The 24,991-nt window shown below is 43.4% G+C and overlaps 1 protein-coding gene across 4 annotated transcripts in view; it reads right to left on the reverse strand.

The window, feature by feature from the left end:
* Positions 1 to 24,991, reverse strand: part of ntn1a (netrin 1a) — a 60,634-nt gene that overhangs the window by 5,563 nt on the left and 30,080 nt on the right. For 2 of the 4 annotated variants that reach the window (XM_020083750.2, XM_020083751.2), the window contains exons 3-6: positions 22,204 to 22,392; positions 12,438 to 12,587; positions 10,448 to 10,501; positions 1,450 to 1,524 (exon numbers count right to left, since the gene is read on the reverse strand). In XM_020083750.2, coding sequence (XP_019939309.1) covers positions 1,450 to 1,524; positions 10,448 to 10,501; positions 12,438 to 12,587; positions 22,204 to 22,392 — 468 coding nt within the window. Of the gene's footprint in view, positions 1 to 1,449; positions 1,525 to 10,447; positions 10,505 to 12,437; positions 12,588 to 22,203; positions 22,393 to 24,991 lie in introns of all 4 variants that reach the window. The other 2 variants (XM_069530284.1, XM_069530285.1) reach the window with 1 other exon arrangement.

Here is a 24,991-nt window from a genome sequence, read left to right on the forward strand (position 1 = left end):
AAAATCGAATGAGTTCTTCCCCGACCCATACCGCACCCTTCCACCAAGTTTTGTGGTAATTTGTGGTTTTTGCATAATCACGCTTACCAAACCAAGCAACAACAACAAAAACTGATAGGGGTGAAAACAAAACCTCCCTGGTGAATGTAATGAAATGAATCTTCTTCCCATTCTTAAAATAAAAAACCCTTCTCTGTCCACTCCCTAAAATTCTCTGCCCCCATTTAAAAACATCCTGCACCTATACACAATAACACTCATGCAGAAGGAGAACATTTGTTTTTCACTCCACATTATCTCAAACATCAGTACCAGCAGATTCGCTACACTTCACACCCACACACACAAAAGTCAAATCAGTTGTTAGGCTCTTGGCAGGTATGAGGGTACTCAGCATCAGGTTGAGTGATGTTTTCTCCAGCAGGAAATCCTGATGTCTCTTTTTACCTCCACACCTCTCCACCCTCAAATGGGTTTCGTCAGTTGTTATCAGTCGGAGTTACATGGCTGCTGACATAAACGTTCCGCTGATAAAATTACTGTTTGCTATCTACGACTCTAGATCTTAGACGAGAAAGCTTTTCGGCCAAACTGGAGAAATGAGCCTCAGCCATCTATCTGACATATTCCGGAGACGCGGCTCTTCTCACGACATCAGCGGTGAGGTGGGCATTGGTGGAAGAAGAGGTGTCTATAAGCTGACCCCACTAACTCCTCTAAATCCCTGCGGAACAAAAGCTCAGGCCTGTCTGTCAAGCTGCTGAGGTATGCTGCAGGATGCCGCTGCTTGGTTGACTGCCTCAGAGGCCTGACTTCAATCGGGGTAGGGGACAGAGGGGAGAGGTCATACGTCTTATCCACACCTTGAATAGCGTGGCGGACGGACGCCCACAGGAATGCAGCGAGAAACACATTGGCAGTGGGGGAAGTGGGCCGCCTTAATGAGGATCTCTTAGAGCGCACCCACTGTCCGTCACACTGCCTCCACTTTATCCGCTCGGGCCTTTAAATGCCTGCTCAGAAACAACCCTTCCCACACACACACACACCTCAGCCCAATTCTTTATCCTGTCCTTTCTCTCCTTCTGTTTGTCTGCTTCTCTCTTCCTCCTTTAAGATCTGCAGTCTTGTGTTTGATCCTTTGTCTCTGTCCGCAGAGAGCTAGAGTAAGCCATCAGTAAAATGCCTCCCCCGTAAACTACAGCAGTTCCCCAGCAACGTATACACGAGAGCATCAGAGTGAATCAGAGGGAGAAAATGTTGCACAGTCAGATGAGTGCTCCTGAAAAGTATTTTTTGGCAGAATGACAAACAAACTTTGATTTCTATCAGGGGGAAAGTCATTAAAAAAAGAACTGTGTTTCTTCCATCAGAGCACATGTTTCTAAGATTTCCCGTACAAATGCCCATTAATCAAAGTCATTAAATGTCTGCCGTCTGTTGACTCACCGTAATCTTTCTTGCAGTACTTCTTCATGTTGATTTTCAGTTTGCCTTTGGATGCCTTGCAATAAGAGTCACAGTCTGCAAAAAGAAAAAGAGAAAAAACATACAGTTAGGAGGCAAGAGGGTGGAAACAAACAATGAATATGTTTTGTAGAAATGTGGTTGCTGTTTTGGTTATAGGGGAGGATTTTTGTGAATTCTTATTTTATTATTTATTAATGTCATTTATTGGAACCTAAAAGTCTTGAAGCTAATTTTTCTGCAACATTGGGTAAGTTGCAAAGCCATAACATGCAGGGCTGATAGGTTTGTATTCATTCTCATAAAATTTGTGTTTTAATATTCTTTTGTCATACATAATACAAAATAAATTAAAATTGAATAAATAAATCACATTTGTTTAAATAAATAAACTGGAAAAGTGTTAAACTATTCATAGCAATTAATCATAATACAGTAGTTATCATCATAGATGGAATTGAAATGGTTTAGCTCTTATCCTCAGTTTCAAAAACAGATCACAGTAAATTTCTGCTGTTTACATACATTCAATATTTAGTTCTTTTTTTTTCTGTAAAATATTTGCATGTGGAGAGATGGCAAAGAAGTAGAAATTACTCTCTGAGGCAGGAGTTTGATTAACTGTTACAAAACAAATCCACAGTGAACCTTGAGTTTGAAGCGTATGAAATATTTGGGATATTTCTTGCTAATCCTGTCATTTTGTTAAAGGAGACTGCGATATCTTTCTTTTTTTTTTCAAGTTTGAGGAAAAGTCAGAGTTCCAATAAAATCCTTTTGGATTCTGCTGATTCAGCTTAAGAGAGCAATAATGATGATAGCACTTTTTTGGGCAGTTGGTTGACACACATTTTGATTATGTTGTCTGATGGGACTTTAATGGGCCATGGAAGAGGCACTTTACCCTGCAACCATTTCCACAACCTGCACATGTGGGACGGTGAGGACCTCTGTATGGAGCAGATAACTCCTGCAACGGTTTCTGAGAAATACAAATTACCACTGCCCAACTTACTCCCTGTCAGACTGTGGGAATGAGTCAGGCTTCAGCAGACCACCCTCAACCCAACTCAACCCCCAGCTCCCACCAAATCTCACCTCGCTTGTCACCTCAGCCCCCCACCCCACCCGGCCTCCCGAAAAAACTAACCCCGGGATCACTTCAAGGCCCCACGGAGGACCATGTCAAGCTTTTGCATTTATTGCAGTGTGGACTAGGGGGAAAGAGCACAGAGGGCTGGCAGCTATTTGAGGGAGTAGAGGGTGGGGGGTGTGAAGCAGGTCAATGCCACACAAAGGGAGGTCAGGAAGGGAAAACTAGCCATCCATGAAGTGTTAGGCAGAGGACCCTTTCTGGTGAAGGAGGAGGGGGCGCATGTCCACTCCGGACAGGGTGAACAAATACCTCACCCAGGCAGAAGGGTCACCCACTTGTGTATCTACAAACTCCTTACAGTGGCGCTTTAAGTTGTTTTCAGCTTGATTTATTCTCTGGACATTTCCTGTGCATAAAAATCACATACAACCTTTATTTAAGTTTGCAAATTGCATGCATGATTGGCGATAGGGAGCCTTACATTATCCTCCCTGACTCAAAATCTTATGTGGAGAGAAACAAGATCACAAGCAGCTTTTTTCAAATTGATTCACGAGGATCTGCGGATACCATCACTTTTATGACATGAGGTGAAGAAGGCTCTACGGCCTCCCTCGACTTTACAGGGAGGGCCATATAATCGAAAAAAGTAATTTTTCTATTATCTCTGCTTCTTTAGCCCTCTCCCAACTTGCATAAATTGAATCCAGTTTACTGATTAGGTTTTACACGTCGGTGCTGCAAGCTGGAATAAGTGTAGTAAAAGAAAAGAAGGCAGGAAGGAGGTTGGAAAAGATGGATGGACAGCCAGTAGTGGAGGAGAGTGATGGGCTGGTGGAAGAAGGATTGGAGCTTTCAGGCTGCCTGAATATGAACAAACTTCATTGTTGGGACCAGATCTTTGCTCTATGCCTTTACTCTCCTTTATGCTCCACTTGAATGAGGTTGCCTGGGGAACTATGCCACAAGAAAAAATGCACCCAAAAAAAGAGAAGGAGGCGGGAGGATTGATACTGGTAGAAAGTGAAGGGGTGGAGAGGTTGACAAAAAAAAGAAGACAGGAGTGAAGTTTATCAGGGGGGTGGTAAGAAAAGGCAGAAGAGGAGGACCGTGATTTTGAATAGACCCCCAAAATAGACTGAAGAAAACAGGCTGGTAGCTTCACAAGCGAGTTAGCAAGGCCACAAAGCTGAAGCCAGTGGTAGTAAATAGAGAGAGTAACAGAAATAGGCAAAGCAAATGAAACAGAGGAGTCTAGTATATGAGCTTCACCTGATTACCATGTAAATGATGGAGGGGGGAGCTGTGGAAAGGAAGCTTTGTTTTCTCATAACCCCCCTTGATGCCATCATGATACTTCTCTTTGATAGCCTTTCGTTCCCCATTAGTGTACCCCTGAGACACAGCTCTGGGCCCCGCTGAGAGCACCCCGAGACCCCCATTTAGGGCCAGGCAGTCCCCTACCGTGAGGACAAATGTTCCCTTTGTGAGTGCGTTACAAGCAGGGGAAGTGGGAGCAGTCCTGTAGCACCACGCTAAAATCTGCTTTGGGTGTTCTGAGTACACGCAGTTACCACAGCGCTTTGTCTCCTGCTTTTCAGAGCTCCGAGGAGTACGTAACTGAGAGGTGGACCTCTGCCCCTTCTATCAAAGTGCTGTACAACCCTTCAAGCTAATCGTTTTCATTTGAATCCTTGTTCCTAAAGCTGCCCCGCAACTGGATACAGTACTGTGCAAGCTAGGCCTTGGGCAGCTTCAGTTGCGGATGTTAGACAGTTTTACAGGGGGAGAAAGTAAAACTTTCCTCTCAGTATTGAAGGGGTGGAATACAGTGGTGCACTAGCTTGTGTTTATTCAATGCAGGTTCTTTGACTGATCCTAATCATTAGTTTGGATGTCGGGAGCAGGTAGTGTAAAGGAAACACACGTAGCTCCTTTGTATCCTCACTGACGAGCTTCATGGCGACTGTTGAGAAAAGAAAAGCTCACGCTTTCCTAGAGAAAGGGACACGGTGATGAAAAAGGTCAATGTCGAGCATTATTCTAGTTGGAAAGTTGCAAAAACAAATGTGCTTTGATGAATTTAATGTTTTTCTGCGATGTTTGTCTGCCCAACAAGCAGCTTTCATACCACAATCTGGCAGAGATAATGTTACACAGACGAGTTGAGCAAGCTAATAGGTTCGACGCTGTGACCACATTCAGGAGGGGGACTTTGTGAAGGAGCCTTGTTGCCACTGCGGAGCTGCGAGAACTGGACATTTTAAAACTATTCCAAAGTGTCAGTTTGTCAGAACTGTTGCCGAGCAGAATTACTGATGTGGCACGTTTTGAACTGAGCATTTTTGCTATGTTTTCTAATGTTGAATCAGCTGTTGTGACCACATAGTGATATCACTGAGCAGCAAACAAGCCTGAAGTTACAACAACCTCCCTCTGCTCGATTTCTACTGCATCTGTTTGGGACAAGAGTGTGCAGCTCTTCTTAAAACTAGCTGCTGTCAGACATGTGCTGAATGTGCAGAAAAGCTAAAAGTGAGAATACAGCAGGATAATGTCTGAAAAATTCACTACGAGCAAACAGGATGGATGCAAAGCTGAAAAAACCCAAAAAAGAATATGCTACAAAAAGAGGTGTCATACATGTAGAAGACACCAAAGAAGATGACAATTTTACAAGATATGATTCAAGAGCTTTGGGTTGACACTAGTGTTGATGTCTTTTGAAACTAAAACACATGATTTTTACAATAGAATGTATACGTCATGTCCTGCCCTCTGCATGCTCTACACAGATGCCTCCATGTTCTGGAGGAATTTCTGACCCAATTGTCCGGACATTTTTGCCAAGGTCATGTCTGAAAATGGCTACTGACTCAAACCCAAAACCTGGAAAACCAGCTGATTCTGGTGTCATCATCATCACCACTACCATCTGACATCAGACGTCTCGTCAAAGAGAAACAATTCCATCCATTGCGTTAGAGGTTTGTGTGATCATGTGTCATCAGGATGAAATGGCCCTTGAAAGGAAAAAAGTTCCCCACCCCTGTAGACTCTGGCTCATCCAACATATTTGTCATGATTCAAAAAAGAGAGGAAAGAAGACACATTTCTTCGAGGCACATCAAGCAAACATCATTTCATGTCAGAGTGGTCTGCAACATTCAGGTCCAGGAAATATATATTTTTACAGTTCAGAAAGACTTATTCAAACCCACTTTAGCCTTGCATGAGAAAATGCAGCCCCCACATTTATTTGAATTGGCGACATTCAAATAAACTGTGGCCCAATCCGTGCCACATAGTGGGGATACCAACACACGGGCGAAAAAACACAGACTGTTCCAGCAAAAACATTCACTAGGCTCAAATTTTGCCGCAATGTGATGCCATCCAAACTGCGGCGATGAATCATATACGCTCAAGGGCAAATTCCTTGTGGATCTCTTTGCTATTTTGCTTCTGTTTAACATACAATTGTGGTAACGAATGATAAACGACTCGCTGCTGTGAATTTGTCTGAGTATATGCAGGAATTTAGTGTTTAAAACTGTGAAAACACTGATCCTGGATCGTATGTCTTTGTCTGACGCTTCAGGACAGTGAGGACAAAACACCCTCTTTATTGATGTGACAGAAACGGTGCTGATGGTCCAAGATTCAAGGTAACCACCACCACAACCACTTCTTTAGCAGTATAGCTGAATATAAATATGTAGAGTATTTTGCTGGGTCCATGAAGCATCTCTCACAGATAAAATCAAATGTAGCAAGGGGAGTGAAGTCTGATTAAAACTGGTCACTGTGGTCGAAGCCAGGTGTGAACCGCAACATGTATCAGTGAGATCCAGACACACTCTGCATTCATCTCAATACAAGACAGTGTGAACGTGGCCGCAGCGGCAGGGCAGATAGACATGGACGTGTAAGTGACGGCTCGGGAGGAGGGCTTTCTCCTCCAACCACACTGATTGAGAAACAAATTGCAGCAAATAAAGCATGTAATTAGATTATGGAGCCCAGTGTGCTGCCCCTGGGCTGAGCTGTGAGTTTGGGTCCTGGCCAACAAAAGACAGAGAGAAAAAGAGAGAGAAAGAAAAGAGAGGGAGCCCCCCCTCCACCACCTCTTCTTCTTTCATTGTATTGTCAGTGTAAAAGATGGTTTGTTTTCAAGCAAAGAGGCTGTTGGAGTTCTTGACCTGATTTGAGACTTTCAGATGTTGTTTGATGAGACGAGTCAGCAGGGACTCCTGTTGGTTATCACCCAAACTTTAGACTCCCAGAGAGGAAATAACGCTGCCAAGGTTTTTATGTCATTAAGATGTAAATTCCATGCAAAAATTATTACGCTGATGATGAGAACTTGATACTGTGCTTTTCTATTTCTGGCCCAGCGTATCGTAAAATGTGTCCTTCACAATTATGTCTCCTCTCACTCTCTCATACAATTAAGAGCGTAATAAGATCCCACGCTGACATGACTGTAAAGCGCGGTGGAGTCAGTGAACACTGAACTGGGTGTGTAAGGCAAGAGTCATGTCCAAAAAATCCAAGGAGGGGTCCGACACAAATTGTGATCACTTCCAGCCTCATACAACACACACACACAAGTATGACTGAACCTTGTTACCCTTATGAGCCTCATCATCGTCACTCCAATCCCTCCTTCTCCTCATCATCATCAGTTACTTTCACATCCTGTGTATCCTGACAGGGCCGGGGCGGCCATCACAGGTCATCAGTGGTTAATCTCCTCCACATTTCGTTGCCGTGCAGACGTCTCTGTCACGACCTGTGGGAGTGGCGACTCACACCATCCGTGACCTACCCGCACAATGTGTGTTTTGTCTGGGCCACACCATCGGAGGTATTCTCCATGCATTCCAGCCCTCCGTGTGGTCGGAAGGGGGAGAGTCCTGCTGCAGGAGACAAATTAATATCCACTCCGTTTTCCCTCACACCCCCCGTAACCACCACCCCACCCATCCACCCACCCTTTTTTGACTGAGGCGTAACGAGACACCTGCCTCACAGCTGTCAGCCGAACACCCTCTAATATCACACACACACACACACACACGCTCATTCATCGCACACGCATGTTCCCTTCCTCACATTTTCTTAATTGATCGCTGAATTCTGCCTCATTCCTTCAGCATCCTCTTCCTCTAATCTTTTTTCCAAACCGTTTTCTTCTCCACCTCAATCCTCCATCTTTCTAGTTTCTTGTGGTTTACAGATTTTTCATCTGTCCCTAGTGTCAAAGTTAATGAATTAATATTCTATGTCAAGCTACAAAATAATTCGAAACAGAAATGTAAATATTGTTTGACTCCTTCTTCTACTACTACTACTGCTACTGAAAATAATATACTCCTGATATATAATGTACTACTGGTCCGATGAGGCAGAAAATATTGTTTTATTGTTTAATGAAATGATACAATCACCACATCTGTTTTCCATCACGTGCTGTATTAGGTGATATCATAGCCGGTTTGAATACCAGGCCTAAAAGAAGTATGTTTGCTCTACGACCTTCTGAGGAGGCGGAGACTGTAATGTATGCATCCTCTGGGCCTCAAGCCCGGGTGGTCCGGTGGGACCCTCAGCTTCTCACAATTCTGACATGAGCAGCGCAGGACTTCCATCAAGGTGCTCCACCTTGCAATATGCTTATTTTCAACAGACCCCTGCTCGTAATACATATGAGAGGGGATTCCCAGGACACTCAGCGGTGATTAGATTATCTGTAGCTTGGTACTCGCTCTCCTTCACGTTGTGTTTACATTTGTTCAATGACACGGTTTAATCAATGGGATTATGACAGGAAGATTTCTACAAGATGTTGCTACAGGCAAAGATTTCACAACAGTGAACTGACGAAGAGGGTTTCATACAGAATATTTGTGTATTTAAAATGTCTCTGTTGGAACAGAGAAATATGCAGATCAACTTTGTGCCTTTATTTAAGATGATAAAATAATACGGGTCCCTTCTTCAGTAATCCCTCAATGAGGTGAAGAAAAAATACCTACACTCCAAAAGTGGACAGACTCCTGACAAGGGGGCCCAGAGAAACTCCAGATAGTCTCGCTCGGCACCACCCACAGTGTTATGTGAAGACAAAGCGTGAAACAGAGGGAGACGAAGGAGGTGGAGGAGAGCAAAAAGAGACTGAAAGAAGAAAAATAGTGGAGGAGGTTTGGGGACCAGCGATATCCTGAACTGTGCTGTCAATCTGAGCTGTCCGGAGGAAGGCTGGGGACCACGGAGGGTCCAACAGCAGCTGCAGGAGCCTCTTACACACACACACACACACACACACACACACACACACACACACACATGCGTGTACCTCGGGCCTCCTGCCACTTCATGGGTGATACATGAAGCAAACACGCTGCGAGCCATATGACTCAACTTTTTCCACCGTGTAGGACAAAACACGGAACTTATTTCAACAGGATCTATCTGTTAGTGCTGTGTTACTGTGTTTCACATTTGTAGAACTCAAACCATGAACTGTGAAGTTTATCTGTTATAACATAAAATCACATAGAATTATCAGCAGTATGAATCTCTTACTATGTTTAATCACATCACAGTTTTGAACAAAAACGACTGTAAATCTCATGTAATTCAACTAAAAACAGAACTGAGCACAGCACATACCTCCGGCAAGGCTGAACAGTCCCCATGAATCCAATTAAGCTGCACCCAATTTCACACACTAGATATTAGTCTCCTAGATATACCACATTTTTTTCCCGTCAAGATCAATGAATTATTTCTCGGGAAATCTATTAAAATGTCTCCTGGATCTGCCCATTTGTCTGGATCTGTGCCAAAATTGACTGGGTACATTCTTGGCCTGTGTCCCATCTTATAACCAAGTTTCGTGAAAATCCATTTTGTATTTTTTGCAGTATCTTGCTGAGAATCAAACAAGCCAACCCCATCCCCCAAATATGCCTGTTTCATCAAGATCCATCAATTCTTTCCTGGCAAAACATTTTGAAAAACACCGTCCAATGTAGCAAGGTTAAAGAACGTGAAAAAAAGATTTCTGGATCTGCCCCCTGATTGTGATTCACTCCAAATTTGTTTGGTTCTTCTCCGACTCATTCCACATCCTTCCACCAAGTTTCCTAGAAATCTGTTGAGGTGTTTTTGTGCGATCTTTCCCTCAAACAAACACACAAACCAAACAACAAACTAACGGGTGAAAACATAACCTCATTGGCGGAGGTGAATGTATCACAATAACAAACATATGGCTAGAAATTTAACCAAGTCCATATTCCAGTCCATAATATTTAAGTTTAATACTGCATTTTAAAAAATGCACTGATGCATTAAATAATAAGCTCTAGTATCATATGTACCCCGACTAATCCTGACATTATCCTTAAAGATAAGACAATATTTAATCAGACTATATTACAAGATCCACTTCCCCATCACGCTCTTCACTGCATCATACTAAGAGAGAGAGAGTTTGGGAGATTAAAAAAAAAAATCAAATCAAACAAACTGCCGGCCCCAAATGCTGTTCACTAGACCAACACCCCACGGTGCCGCAGTTAGACTGATTAATTGTGAAAGTGTGAGAGATTAAAGGGGGCACATCCCAGGGTTGCTGCTAATGGATTTAATATTCATGAAGCTCTAGGAAGGAGGGAGAAGGCAAGAGGGATCCAATTTATCCTGCAGTCAGTTTTTTTTAGACTTGTGGAAAAATATTGGGTTGAGGAAATCGCATAAATCCCATATTCATTAATATACCTCCATCATATTCACATCATCCTCCACTAAAGGCCTCATGTGTTTGTGTGGATATGTAGCAGCGGTTATAGATAAATATAAAACTTTACTCACCTGACGGCTCCTCTACGCTGCTGGACGGGGTCGTGGGAGGTGCAACCGGAATCTCTTCTCCCAGAGGAAACATAAACACAAAGAAAGATCAGTTTCATTGTTTGCGCACATTGTACCGTACAAGTCTGGTTGTCTTTGTGTGCACGGTGTGTGAACGTGTCTATTTAATGAGAAATGATTCAGGTAAAATAAAGTATGTCAGTGGCCATGAGTTGGTCTGCTCATGTTTTCAACAGACAAGATTCTTGGCAGAAACTTTCATATGTATTAAAGCAGGCTGAAGATATAATAAACCTGATTGGTACTTTCACAAATTGTGTTTCTGTAGTGGTTCCACTTGGGTCCACTTTTAGTGTTTCTTTGTGTTTGTAGCATTAAACCAGCAGCATGCCCACTGTATGTGAATGGTCGGGTAAAATAAGTTTCAAGTTACTATGGATTGAGATCATATGGGGATTAAATGCTCCTCTGGACATAGATCCACCCTCTGATTTATTGTGGATGAGTCTGAGTCTGACCAGGGACTGCTGTCATTCCCTGTCTCCTCCTTTTAACTCTGTGTCAACTCTCTACAGTAAGGAAAGGTGTGATATTTAAATTAATCATTTGTATAATCTAAAGGGTCAAAGTGCAAAAAGATTTATTTTAAGCTCATGTTAAGATCATTATCTTTCCGCTAACATCTGAACCTTTATTTAATTTATCCCTTATCACTAAGTGATCTCAGTGACCTCATCTTTTTCCACTCCAGTCCTCATTCTTCAATTTCAAGTCTCTACCTTTGGCACTGTCAAAGCTGCTCATTTACAAATGTAAACCACAACCACATCTGACCATTTACCGGCCTGCAAACTCAAAATGATGCAAAAAGATGACAGTTGGGTGTTTTTAAACCAGCATGAACCACCATATACAGACATGGTCCATTGTTACAAGTAACCCCCCATCTCTCTGGAGCTAATTTAGTTTCTTCTCTGTCCCTGGATCTTCTGTTGTTAAGTGTTTTCTTTGTTTCATCCTGCACCCTCGCACCATGCTGCAGCGTTAAACTACAACAGCACTGTTGGTATTTTGGACGTCCAAAGACTTGATTCTCTCGGCCCTCCTTCATACTGTAGGAAGTTGACACCATGCATTGAGAATGTTCCTCTCCAAAGGAGCAGGATGGCATCAGAAAGTATAAAACATGTATAATTGTTTTGTTATTATGTGAAGCAGGGAGATGAGGGGCTCGTCAAAACGTCTGTACACAGTAAACAGGGGGGATACGAGGACAAAAGGCAAAACCATGTATCAAAGACACGTGCAAAGAAAAGGGAAAGAGGTGCAAATCACTGGTGATTTCAGTTGTGTGAAGGTGAAGAGTTTATGTGTGAAGGGAGAAAGAAAGAATCAAGTCTTTTGATCGTGTAAAATCCGCTGGGGTTGAGGAAGCCTACCTCCATCTCTCTGAATGCGCACAATATGTAAGTCTATCGTGCATCACAAATCTGAATGTGTGGAACGATGTGCACGCCTGTTGTTGACTTTTTTACATGATGAGGTCTTCACTCATGACGAATTGCCGACATTACGACAACAAAAACAATCACTGCGCCTGAAGCCTGGAGGTCCCCTGCTGCTGCCGTTGTTGATCAGAACTTCTTCCATCTGTATTCAGTCACCACGTGTGCCAGTTTTAATAATGAGCCTGGTTCTCATAATTGACTCATGTAGATTCATGGCTGACAGCTCTGGAAGGAAGTCAAAGATATAATATAACCTGTTTTTTGAATGAAGCTTACCGAACGCCATCTCTAAATCTAACAGGAGGCGACACTGAGAACTTGTCTGAAGAAAAGATGAGAGGATTTAAGCAGTGTAGGAGTGTCTGCTGTTACTGTGTGTGATTTATATAAGCACGTGTGTGTTTCAGATTGTAGTGTCAGGTGTGTCCCTTCCACATTTGTCCTACGGTGAGGCAGATATGGTAAAGACTGGTTCCACATACTTATGCAGGGGGCAATGGGCGAGCGGCTCTGCTGGTAGCCTTTAGCACAGCGGTTGCACGTGATACCAGTCACGCCGTCTTTACAGGGACATTGTCCTGTGGTTTGGTTACAGGTTTTGCCAGCGGCACCCACGGGATGGCAATCACATGCTGTGAGGAAACAGAGGAAGAAAGAGAGGCACAGTGAGTGGTCTCTCACACACACACACACACATGTGGGGAGATACAAACATATGCTATCTACAGAGAGTGCAAGTGGGTACACAGCAGCAGTGGTGGTGAGAGACAGGTGGGGACGTGCACAGACAGACAAACCTTTCTCATGTTCAACACCTTAACGCTCTTTCTGCAGCGAGTGTGTTGTCACCACTGAAGAGCAACACATCGTCTATCGTCTGCAGACATTTCTTCAGATTCTGCCACTTTGTGCTGTTTGGCTAATTAGCATACAGCCTTCACGTCTACCATAATTAAAAGCTGCATAGCTACTGAATCAGCAAAATCTCAAATTGCCAATGTGTCTCTCTGTGTTGTGAGTGTGTTGTTCGTCTTTGGTGTGTGTAGCTGTTTTCAGACATGAAAGTTAATAGAAAATTGGGGTTTGGACATTTTCCACATTTCGCTTTTCACATAAGAAGAACATTTCCCAGCATGCAGAGAGCAGGCCATGACGTAGTTTCTGTTCTGAAAACTACGTGTTTTTGTTTACAGTGACACCAGATTTTACATGTACGGTACCTCTTTTTCATCTTGACGTATTTGTACGTGTAGTCACCAACACGCCGAATAGCTTGAGGTTAACTTCGTTGGACCTTTTCCTGTTAGTCTTCTCACATGGGCTCAATCGGACATTTAACCATGGAACTGCAAAGAAACGCTCCGAAAAATGTCCGGAGCTACTGACTCAGACATTTGCACTCTCACATACAGCCGCTTTGGAAGATTTCTGTAAAATGTCCGGAGTTCAGCGCAGGCCTGAAAGCACTTTATGCCAGTAAGTGAGCGCTCTGTGGGACCACAGCTGTGCATGTGAGGTAAAGAGAACTGGTTGTGCATGTTTGCCAAATGATAAAATAATGGAGGATAATCCTAATTCCCTGTTTCCGATTAACGCCGAGCTTTGAACACGAGCCCGAAACGTGTGTCACCCTTCCTCCCAAACTGGGGGGTCTATCGAACACATATGCTTCGGGAATGTAATCATTTTCCAATTGCTCGCCCCAGCCCTTCGCTTACATCACGGCCAAACCCCTGTCAGGTCTGAAGTCGCTGTTGAATAATAGTTGTCTGAGACTTGTTTCTTTTCATCTGTTTCTGAATATAAATACTTGTGACTCTGGCACAGAGAGGTAGTTGAATTAATGATCTTCTACAAAAGTCCTTACAGTAAATCCAGACAGTCTAATCCACACCAGAGCAGTTGTTATAATCTGTCATCACGTCTTTACTACCTACAAAGCCCATAACACTGTTTGTCACCAGACTCTCAACAGTCCATGTTATATTTTCTGTTTATGTCCTATATGAAAAAACAGTGATGTTGACTTTTAATCCTCGGGGTTGGGTCGGCTCTGTTCATTCGCTGCGCCTCCCTGAAGGTTCTTTTTTCCTGCTTTGTGTCACTTGTCGCTCTGAAAGCCTTCAGAGACGGGGATGAGTTATGCACTTTGAGGTTTTTGGGGGTATTTAGTGGTTTGGCTTGTTCTGTTTTTAACCACACAGACTGTTCAGCCCACAGTACAAAACAATCTGCTCATGTCAGCCCATTACAATACAATAAGGTTTTAATGTGTGAATTCAAATGCAGTTTTTTAATTAATAGAGACGCTTTATGCAAACATCACACCCACAGGTTTCTACTGTGGTTTCTATGTTTATCTGAGTAATGACCCAGCCGATCCAGATGCTCTGTTTCTAGAGCTGTTTTCAGACATGAACTCCAGAAAATGTCTAAAACATTGGGTTCGGACATCTTGCAGAGTATGAAGAACACAGCAGGAGATTGTCCGGGTGAGATGCATCACCAGAAAATGTTTGGGAAACTTCAGACGAGGGCTGTTGGTGCAGGAGGCAGGACACGGTGTATAAATTCTGCAGTGGAAAGCACAGTGTTTTTATTTAGAGCACACCGTCACCTGGGTCGAGCCTTATCACCAAAAAACTGGTTGTGTTTCCAAGTTAACAACTTTGTGGGCCTCTTCTACGAGCATGGTTCCTCTTTTTCCATCCGCTGCATGTTAATATCCTGTGATAATTGTATTATTTTAGTTTTTCAGGTTTGTGTCCTTTGCGTGTTAGAAACTCTCCCTATGAATTTTCGGAACACTTTCCTGTCATATTCTCAGACGGGTTCACTCTGACATCTTCATTTTACTCTGGGAATAGTTCTGGAAACTGAATTGGACATTTGATAGCAGCTTATGTGAATTTCATTGATCACTCAAACAGTTTGTGTACCGAGTGTTGCTCTGGTTGTTAATCAGTGAGTCTGTGAGATCCATAGTCCAGCAAGCCTCAGGGAAAAGACCGCTTCAACTGGTAATGTGATACGATGTAGTTGTTGTTACGTGAGATATTTGGACAAGCACAATAAGACAACTCTATCCTCCGGGTTAAGTCCAGAATTTATTTGGAGGCTGCACATTTCAGCAGGTCACTCTATCACACTCTCTCTCACTTTTATCTATATGAACTGTTTCCTGTGATTCAGCTTCTGTTGTTGCTCTTATCTCTGTCTGAGTGTGTGTGTGTGTGTGTGTGAATGTATGCTGCTACTTGTCCTTCCTTATCAGACACAGAAAGCCTCCTTAAAAGTGTGTTTCTATTATCACCTTTATCAGACCAATCTGTCAGCGCTTTCATTGCTTAGCTGTGTCTAGCTCAGTGGGAGAAACAGCACGCACACACGCACACACACACACACACACACACACACACACACACACAGACACACACGCACATGCAGTCTCAGGAAGCCCAGTAAACAGTGTGGAGGCCAGCCCAGCACGTCCGCAGGCCTGTACATTTTCGGAGAACGTCAGGGGGAGTTTGAGGCACAGGAGGGCAAAGTGCATTTCTGCTCGGCGCTTCAGAAAGCTCGGGTTCTATTTTTAAGAGCATCTGCACGTAACCACAGCTCAGAGGCTCGAAGGCTGCCAGTAAATCAAGGTGCACGGCACATGGTATACAGGTGGGAAGCCTCCCTCTCATCTTCCTCCTCGTCGACCTGCAGGCTCAGCGACTGACTCGCTGTCCGGTCAGATGACAGATTGGTTGACTCTCTGACTAGATGACCCACCTGCTGGCTAAAGTAATGGTTTACTTGGGAAGGGGGGGACAAGAGTTTCTGGTTGAAGTGTGTGTCCACTTAGCGCTTAAGTGGCTGTGTGCTGTGCTTCATGGCTACTCCAGATGGTTCAGGGAGATACGGGGACAAGGGAGCAAGAGGCCTATTTTGTCCCAACATGTCCAGCAAGGAAAACTGACAGAAGTTTATAATAACAAGTGTCATTGTGGGTATATAAGGAGGGGGGGCTGTTGTCTTTCCCCAACAATTTAGATCTGAATCTTAAGTATTCATCATGTATAACTGGGAGAACACGGAGAATCTCTTAGTGTTTGAAAAAGAATGAATAATGTCTTTCTGCCTTTTCACAGACAGACAGTCAGGCTCGAGTGTGAGATTGCACAATGTGAGAATTTTGAACTCTGCCACTCTGCCAATCATTTACCATAAAGCTGTTGTTTGAAGTCTGCACTCCATTCACCCCCCCACCCAGTAAGAAGTTGGTCCTGGAGTGAAGCCAAGCTCCGCTCCAGTCTGTCTTCTATTATAATTAGGTTTCTGCTGCTCCACGAGTGTCTTTTCAGAGCAGAGAGACAGACAACATTATAGGGCGGTTGCTCTATACATAAACAGCTCCGCTAAAAGGCATGTTTATCGAACAGGGGGCGTGCGTCTTCGCTCGTTGTGTTGTTTAACGTTTCATTGATCTGCGTAATGGGCTGCAAAGGCCCGAACACTTGCGTTCTTGGCCACCGACAGCGCCTGAAAATGTTGGATGTGAGTTTGTTATTTTGCGAAAGATGTTTGATGCACAACTCAGCACATACACATGAGTGTGTGTGTGTGTGTGTGTTCTAATTGAAAACACGCTGAATTCGGCGCAGCCCTGAGGAATCCAAAGCTAAAAAGTGAAGTCATAAAAAACAATATTATATAAATCCTGAGCATTTTATATGTGGTCAATAAAAAAAAGACCCTACTGTGTCAATGGGAGACATATGCTGGGGTTGAGGAGGGGAGGGATTTTTTCGCATGTTATTCTGATTGAAACAGACCGTCGCTCAATCAAAGCCTAATTTTCCTCTGTATGCAAAATATGTTCCTCATCATCCCACTGGCCAATGCAATTATACGATGGTTAAAGTTCAGATTTGAATGTGACGGCTTGAATTCGATCAATCAGTCACAGGGCCACTGCCAATCAAGCTTGACTTTATGAAGTTTAGATGAGGAGGATTAATCAAGAGCGGCGTTCAATATCATACTAAGATCTCATGTGTAGTTATTGTTGCCTTTACATCAACATGGGCTCTTGAGAAAGTCACGTAAGTTTTGCTTTAGTTTCTTTTCATGCACCGAGCTCAGCAAATGTGAGAGGCTGCATATTATCCGGAGTTTCCATTGAAGCAGCAGGAGATCATCTGGAGGATTTACTGCAAGTGAGTTGGCATGTTGCTGACGTTTAGAACATGTGAAGGATGCAAAACTGAAAAAAACTAAAAGAATACAAATATTTTATTCCGGTGATCCCCACAACAGTACGTTATGTCCCGCATCCTGCTTGCAGCACCACCCCTCACGTGAATGCTCTGGAGATTTCTGTGCTGTTGTGAACACATCTGAATGGAGAATCTGCGTTGTTCATATGTGAAAGGAAAAACATTTTAACACAGTTAAGTCTGGACTTTCTCAGGCGTTTATGTCTGAAAATGTCTTTTTTAGGATTCAAATCTGATTGGTCACTTCAGATTGGTCACTTATTTTCCAAACTTTTTGAAGAACAAAATGAGCCGTAACAATGAACAATTCATTAATTCAATTATATTCTATGATGTAAAGATGTTGGACATATAATTAGTCCCTCTGTTTAAGTTGCAGACCCTTTTTGGCCCCTAATTTAAGGAAAATCCCAAATCTGCCACTGCTTTTCAAATCAGGGTGACAAACAGGGATGCCACTTAGTTAATTAAACTTTCAGGGTCATCAGTGCAGAGCGGGATTTGTTATCTCAGATACACGTCAGAAGTAGTGAAAGACCACCTACTGTGCTGTGTCTAAATCTCACCACCTCTTCAAGTAAAACTCACACTATTCTTCATCAAACACACTCAAACAGTTCAGCACATAAACGAGCCGCCTGCGACATATACTGTGTTTACACTCTTTACTCAATGAGTGGTGAAGTTATACATTTGTAAATGCAGCCACCGGGCCCGGACTTCTCTGCGGTGGATGAGCCGCTGCACTCTTTCACTCGTAATGGCCCCTATGGAAATGAGCTGCTTTCGTGGAGGATTGTATTACACGTATAAAAGCAAACTCTTGTGCTCCTCGACCTGCCTGCGCTCCGACAGCGCACAGCGAAAGGCCCCTCTCTCTCTTTTCAATTCAATAAATAACCGAACCTCTTTAATTGCCGTCCCTGCAGTGCTCACGTCGCCTGGGGAGCAGATAGACATTGGTTCTGATAGTTTAGGTTTCATTGAATTATCTTGAGTTATGATGTGATAAAGCAGAGAGAATCTGGCTTAAAGCTGTTTGTGTAGTAACTTTAGGTTCATGTAATACGATGACACACATCCTTGAAGTCGTCACCTGTAAATTTCCAAATATAGTTTGCAAAAATGTTTTAATTGGCTAAAGAAACAGTCCATGCTTTGTATCAATTGTCATCTGGGGGGGGGGGGTAATTACCACAAGCCTTTATTGTAGCTGGGTTTTGATGTAACTGAATCCCTCGGTAGAACTTGGCGTTCGCTCTGCAGCCGGCGAGAGGTGGGAGCTGCGTGAACACTCTGGGTAATTTCAAAGATTAAATTGAACAAAAACGTTTGGGTGAGCTGACAATTTCAGAAATGATGATGAAACGTGTTTACACTTCAGCTGGTTGGGAGGCAGCAGAGAACGTGAGGGAGTCAGAAGTGAGTCTCTGGTGTGGTTGACATGATTCAGTTTATGATTACACTACTGCTATGAGCCTGCGGCGCTGTAATTATCAAATAACAATAATACTATTGTCATCTGATTGTTATGAGAATACATTCAGGGTTTGTGGAGCTGACGTAACACACTGACATTGTTTTTATTAATCAGAGTGATAATTAAAGCTGCACCTAATCACTATTTTCTTTATTGATGACACTAGTGATTATTTAATAAATCTATTAAGTCTAAATTATGCCATATTGAAAAAAATGGCAAATTGTTCATCCAAAAGAGCAATGAATGAAATCAGGAGCAATGTAAACCAGGAAGACTTCATATTTATGAAACTGGAAACTAAAAAAGCCTGAATATGGTCCAAAGTGACTGAATGTTGCATGAAACAAGCAATGATGAGAAGAGCAGCCTGCACAGAATCAGAAGCACTACTTATCAAAACAGACTTTCACACACATTAAATATAAAGTCAGCCCCACATATTCAGATGCTGATGTATGACACAGGGTAACTTTCATTCCAGATGCCACATCAGGTGCATTTTTCACAGCTTTTGACTTTTTCTTCATGACTCATTTCCTAACATCAAATTAGTCACCATGAAATGAAAGAGTGCAGATTTCCATATCTATGGAAACTGATTCCTCTTGGTGCAGACAGGTTGTTTATGTTTAAACAAACAGGTTTTAACTCATGTTTTCTGCTTCAAATGTGGGAAACGTTAATGGGTTTGTTCTCCTCTTCTGATCCAAATGTTGTCTGTTTTACGCCCTATCCACACTAATGCTAAGAAAACCTTTGAGTTTGTTCTTGTCCACACACAAACAATATGTTTAGCCACTTTTTACAAACACCTTCCAAAGTATAGATATTCAAAAACTGTAATAAGCATGGGCCAGAGACAACAATGGCAGCTTTATAGTGGTTTCTCTAAAGCTGCTTTCAGACTGGACTGTATTTTCTCCCGAGGAGATGCATGTGTAAACACAATTGTCTAAGTGAGACGCTCTGCAGTTTCTACGGACTTTATCCACCTGGCCTAAAGTCCGTAGAAATCCAGGAGAATCCGATGTGTGAACACAGCAGGGGATCCCCCACTGGATTCACTGTGAGCGAGACACAAAGATTATAAAAACTAAAAGGAAAAAAAATGGTGTCATAGACATAGAAGACACAGATGGAGTTTGTGGTGAGTTAATGTCACTTCCTGTCTCTGCTGCTCCACCTCTCGCCTAAATAATGTGGACGATTTGTAGCTGTGAACGCGTCTGTGCAGTAAACCTCCTGCTGTGTTGTGCATGTGTGAAAGGTAGACTGTGGAAACTATATCGCTAATTCTCCTGAATTTACCCAGTGGTCACGTCTGAAAACAGCTCAAGTTTGGTTAGCACTGCAACATCTAAGTACAGGTGTGTGCCTTGCCCAATACTACATGGAGCACAGTGTTCTTCTCTGGTATTTTAACGGATCGTAGATGTAGAATTTATTGCCTCGTCTGGACGGACATATTTTGTAAAACGGTCGTGTGGGCCGAGATATAAAAAAAAAAAAAATCAGTTAAAAAAAAAAAACTCTTCATAGCTTAGACAAGATTTTAGTTGGTAGGACACTGAGAAAAAACACTGGTAAAAAAGTAATATAAACATTAAATGTAATCTTCGGAGATATACTGGATTCATCATTTATATGCTGAATCATCTCCATGGTCTAAGCATTATTTAACAGGCATGAATTCAAAATGTGACGCACACACTTGCTGTATTTACACATCTAACTACTTAGGATCATGTTTCTGTGTTCTGCGTTAATATTTTGTCATCTGTATCCTTTGTCTGCAAATGCACAGAAACAGATATCGCTGATGTCTACAGAGACGTTGAGGAATCTAACTTCTCCATGTGAGAAACAAACCCCCATGAAACTGAGTTATGAGATGCTGAAAGAATCAAGTCTCGGACACATGAGAAGGGATGAACAACAACAAAAAAGAGAGAGAGGTTAAATCTCCACGATTAACTCACAGCAGAGGATAAGGGTTAATGATACACAACGCTCCGGCGTGATGAATGTCTGTTTGCATTCCTGCTCGACAGGAGAATGGGCCCAAAGCCACGGAAAGGTGTTAATGTCAGTTTAGGAGTATCACTCATGAGCGGGCTGCAGGGGCGAAGAAGTAGGATGCAATTGTCAGGGGGGCTTTGTGTTGTGGATTTGTGTGCATGCAGAGAACGAAACCCGCTGGAAATGGTTGCTGGACGTCTGGAATTTAATGAGACTCGATGCAACGTGTGTGAGGTTCTTCTGACAAATGTTTGTACCACGGCGGCACTCGGTGTGGCATCATGGGGAAAAAATGTACTTTTGGAAGCGAGGGAAAGGGGGAAAACAAACTGATAGATTTGCTTCTCATCTCGACTCTTTTTTCCTTTGGCAGATGTGTGACTCCTCAGACGTGTCTTCAGTCAAACTGACTGATTGGTCAGTTTCTTTATTTACTACCTGGTGAATGATGTGAGAAAACTCAGGCACCGACTGTCAACAGGAAGCTAATATTTTCTCGTGCACTGCCTTTTGGAAGTGGGCTCCCGTGAACCCTCAGTCAGGTTTGCATGCATGTGTGTGTGTCTGTGGTGTCTTTGTGCGGAGCGACATTCTGAGGTGTCTCTGGGCTTGTTTGCACAGGGATTCAGCTCCTGTTATCTTTTCCCTGCAGCGGTAGAACGAGGTGAGAAAACATACCCTCTTTTCTATCACCCCGCTCCCCCCTCTACACCTCCTCCTCCTCTTCCTCCCCTCTTTCTTTGACCCTCACCAGTATGCGGTGAGGGCTGATGGCAGGCGATGTCGAGCGCAGAGCACACCTGCGTGGGGGCGTGTTCCCCTTGTCCCTCCTGTTTCCTCCCCTTCTTCTTCACCTCCCTCCCATTTTTCACTCTCTCAACCTGACTATGCCTCCTCTCCTCCTTTCCTCTGCAGCCTCCTCCAACTGATCTTCGTCTCTGACCTGCCCGGGGATCACTTCACACCTCGGCTCTGTTTGTTTTGCTTGTCCTGTCATTCCTTAACCCGCCCGAATGAAGCCAAATAACTGGAGTGTCGATGAGGGAACGCCCGGCCCAAAGCCGCCCCATACCGCCGCGACCTCCCCAATCCCAACAGACCAACTCATCTGTGCTGACAGAGGGAGACGACGGTGAGACAGGCTCAGGAATGTTAAAGCTGCTGCCCCCCCCCCCCACACACTTCCTGTAATTCATCTAAAACTGTTTCGTTTCAGACCTAAATAATGTCAGTAGTGGCTTGTAATGAGTGCAAGTCTTGTGTGTGTGTTTCTCTATAATCCTATGATTTTTTATAAAAGCGGTAAATGTTAAACGCCATATGTAGGGTAACATAGTTTTTTTATATGGCTTCTTGCAAAACACGTATTTAAAAACTTTTCTCGTTAAGGCTCGATTTATTTGCCTCTGTAAAAGCCACCTGACATGATCATAAAACATGACGGAGGTGGCCAAAAAAACCAACGACAGAGCACTGTACCTTTGCAGGCCTTCCTGTGTGAGATGGGTTTGGACAGATCTCTGTAGTAGCCCTCCTTGCAGTAGTGGCAGTGGCGACCGGCCGTGTTGTGGCGACAGTTGAGGCAGACTCCTCCGCTCTTCCTCCCCGACAGCTTGTACAGCTCCATGTTGAAGCGACACCTCCGGGCGTGAAGGTTGCAGTTGCAGGCTGCGGAGGAAACAGAAGAGGATGCAAATCGTTATTTAAAGTATGCAAAAGCGGAATTCATTGCAGTTTATCGACAAACAAACTTATCTGGTTGTTGATACGTGATGATTAAAACGGACTAAAAGGATAACTAGAAGATACGAAGGGAAGACAACAGAGTTTGAAATAGTCTCAAAATGAGAATAAGGTCAAACAATGCAGCCTTTTCTCATCCCTTTCTCTCAGCACCTCTCTCCTATCGTCATATTCTGTCTTTTACTCAAATGCTTCTCTGCTCCTTTCACTTTTCTCTCCTGCTCTCCAGAGTCTGTATACTGTACTCACAGAAAGTGAAGGCCTGGTATTACCAATTCCTCCCTTTCCGACAAGTCCCTCTGAGCGTGTGCGAGAGCCCTCGATCGCTGCCGCTTGTTTACTGATGAGTACAGTTGCCAGAGCTGAGTTTAATTAGCCAGCTGATGTTTATTCATGACTCTCTCGCAGCGGAGTGAGGCAGACACGTTCAACTTCATTAAAGCTCGCCGTCCGAGACACCGGTCCTCCACCACCACAGACACACTCATGCATTATTAACAGCAACACTTCTAATACAGTTTGTGGCTGTGTGTCTGTGTGTGTGTGTGTGTGTGTGTGTGTGTGTGTAGGAGCATACTGTATGTGTGTGTGGATGCACGTATGGAAATGGGGGTTATCTGGGTCCAACTGGGGCTCCCTGGTTCATCTGTCCATGTTTTCTGCACCTCCTCTTCAGAGTCTTTCATCATCTGCCCATCATAGGGGCAGCTTCTACTTTCCCCTAAGCATCCCTGAACCTGGCCTCTCACTGGTGTGTGCGCTTGTGTGCATTTAGTGTTTGAGCTTCAGTGTGTGTGTGTGTGTGTGTGTTTTCTGGGTGTGTGTCTGTTTTGGGACCCCTGAGACTCTTTCTCTCCACTCCAAGGACCTAATTACAATATCTTCTCTAAAATACACATACAGTATAAGGACACGCGCACACACACACACACACACACACACACACACACACACACACACACACACACACACACACACACACACACACACACACACACTTGAATATCTTTGCCTTATCAGCAGAGACTTGGTTTCCCGGCTGTTTCTCTTTCCTGCAGAGCAGCAGGGGTTTAATTAGCGACTGTTGGTCCTAAGACCCTGATTTGCTCTTGCGCTAAAAACCATGAGACCAAAAGATGATATTTATTAGATATTTTGAGAAAATAAGACATTTTTCTGTGGATTTGGTTCAAATGCCCATCTCTGCTGTGTCCTATGGACCTAACCGATTTCTTTTTCACTTTAAAGTGACACAGATCCGATGTTTTCATTGTGGTCTTTATCTAGAGACCACAATGAAAACAACAACAATAACAAACGTCCACAGCTTTTGTCGTTAGCCAACAGGAAAATTTCCTGAATATGTTCATGTTCAAAACTGTTATTCATCCTCTTCCATTCAAAAACAAAACCATGAAGTTGACCTTCAGTCAACATTCACACCAGTGCTCGACTCAACTTTTCCCTGAATGTCACATGTAACCAGAGGTTTTGCCAAAAGCAAAGCTTCCTTTTGGAAAGCAGAGCCAGTTGGCAAAGATAGTTTCTGTTACCTTTGCATGACTCATGTTTTTAGTCTTTTAGACAACAAAGCAGATAATTTGCTTCACTGGAAACCCCACCACCCCCCACCCCCCAAGGCCCCACTGATAGCCACAACCTGAGAGTGTGTCCCTGCGAAGAACTGTTGATATATATAAGACGACGTTAAGTCAAATGTGCAGAAAACGTTATTTCACATGTAGGTTGTGATTTTTTGCAGGAGAGATTGTGAATTCAGACGACTCTTAAACAATCTGTGTCAGTGTGTCAGAAAAACCGGAGCCGGCTCTGTCATCCCAGCTGTGGGCCTCGACCGGTGAAAGCTCTCTGTGAGCTTTGCCTGCAGGTAACAGGGATCACTATAATGGAGGATTAAAGCTGGTGGTGGATCAGTGTATGGCCTCAGACCTGCAGCCATGTCTCTGTTACACAGCAAAGATAGTTTCACACCCACCTAAAAATGAAGACGGGGAATTCTAGCCCACCAGACTCACGCGTCTCCGGTGAGAATAATGCTGTTGTTACCGGGAGGCAAGTTGGTTATTGTAGAGACAGAAGACGACCTGGATGTGAAGGTGTGGAGCAGGAGGCCACATTGTGTTTGAAGGTTATTATCTCAGATAATGGAGACGAGTGAGAAACACTTTATCTAACCTGGCTGATGTCAGCTCGTTCACACAGTACCCGTCACTCTGTCGGCAGCGTGGGAATCACAGGAAACTGTTATTGTTGGCAGGGTTTGTGTTTTAAAATTGATTTCACCGCCGCTCCGTTCTCATTAAGGCACATTTGATTAAAAACAACAGATTTGTGAAGTGATACGTGATTATCAGCTTTACTGCAGTGCTGTAAAACACCTGCTTGTCACAGTGTCATGCATACACGTGGAGTTACCACTTTCCTTTCGCTATTGTCTACCACACTAATAATTAAGTTAAACGTAATTATGAGTCTTTGCTATTTGTTTCAACAAATTCAGCAT

This window comes from Paralichthys olivaceus, chromosome 8, assembly GCF_024713975.1.
Source record: "Paralichthys olivaceus isolate ysfri-2021 chromosome 8, ASM2471397v2, whole genome shotgun sequence".
Lineage (NCBI taxonomy): Eukaryota > Metazoa > Chordata > Actinopteri > Pleuronectiformes > Paralichthyidae > Paralichthys > Paralichthys olivaceus.